Source organism: Morone saxatilis, unplaced genomic scaffold (genome assembly GCF_004916995.1).
Source record: "Morone saxatilis isolate NCDOM2014 unplaced genomic scaffold, NCSU_SB_2.0 Contig15, whole genome shotgun sequence".
In the NCBI taxonomy this organism is placed as follows: domain Eukaryota; kingdom Metazoa; phylum Chordata; class Actinopteri; family Moronidae; genus Morone; species Morone saxatilis.
In genome coordinates, this window is record NW_023339707.1 from 23956349 (window position 1) to 23957138 (window position 790).

At 52.0% G+C, this 790-nt stretch overlaps 1 protein-coding gene across 1 annotated transcript in view; it reads left to right on the forward strand.

The window, feature by feature from the left end:
* Window positions 1-760: 760 nt before the first annotated feature.
* The window catches only part of LOC118323937 (tyrosine-protein kinase Srms-like), a 16813-nt gene continuing 16783 nt past the window's right edge, over window positions 761-790 (forward strand). The window contains 1 exon segment of the mRNA XM_035656007.1: window positions 761-788. Within this exon segment, the coding sequence (XP_035511900.1) occupies window positions 761-788 (28 nt within the window).

Sequence of the window (790 nt, forward strand, 5' to 3'; positions counted from 1 at the left end):
CAGCTGTCAGCTTTTATTTCTAGGATTTCTCAGTTTTCAGAATGATCTTTTATGACTTTTTCCCTTCTCAAAAATCCCTCAAAGAAACAGGATTCATGATATATATATATATATATAAAGTACGTATAGATCATAGATACTAAATATATAGGTACATCAGTAGTAGTAGCTTACCCCGTATCATATACATAATATATCAGTGTCCTGGAGATTGAACTTCTGTTATGAATTGGCGGCTATACAATAAAATTCCACTGGAATGTATACGTCACCTCCTGGCTCCCTTTACATGCCATCGTCTTAGAGCACGACATTCAGGGGGCTTTACAGCAGGTGCAACAGCAGATTTACGAAGACCCTCCCACATCAGCACCCGAGATCAGTGACGCGAACTCGAGCTGCGCTGGAGCAAACACAGCACGACAGCAGAGGATCTGTTTGTTCATCACCGCGCGTGGTGTTTGGCGAACTCGTCCTGCAGTAGAGCACCGTAGTCCTCGCGGATCAGGTCCGGATCCAGAGACCCGGCGCGCCGCTTCCTTGCCACGGTCTGAGCGTCCGCTCTCGCGATCACAGACAGCTTGGTCGCGCGTCCCTTTTCCACCGCTCCAGCCTCGTTCGTCGCTTCGGCTCCGCGAATCGAAGAGCCGGCGCGTAAACGCTGCCAGCCGCCCGCCTTTTGGGCGACGGACCGGGATGCTCGCCGGACACGGTGCGGGATCTCACCGCGCCGCTGTGCGTCCGGCCGGGGTTGGTCGACATGACATGGTTGTGGTTGGGGACGTTTGGT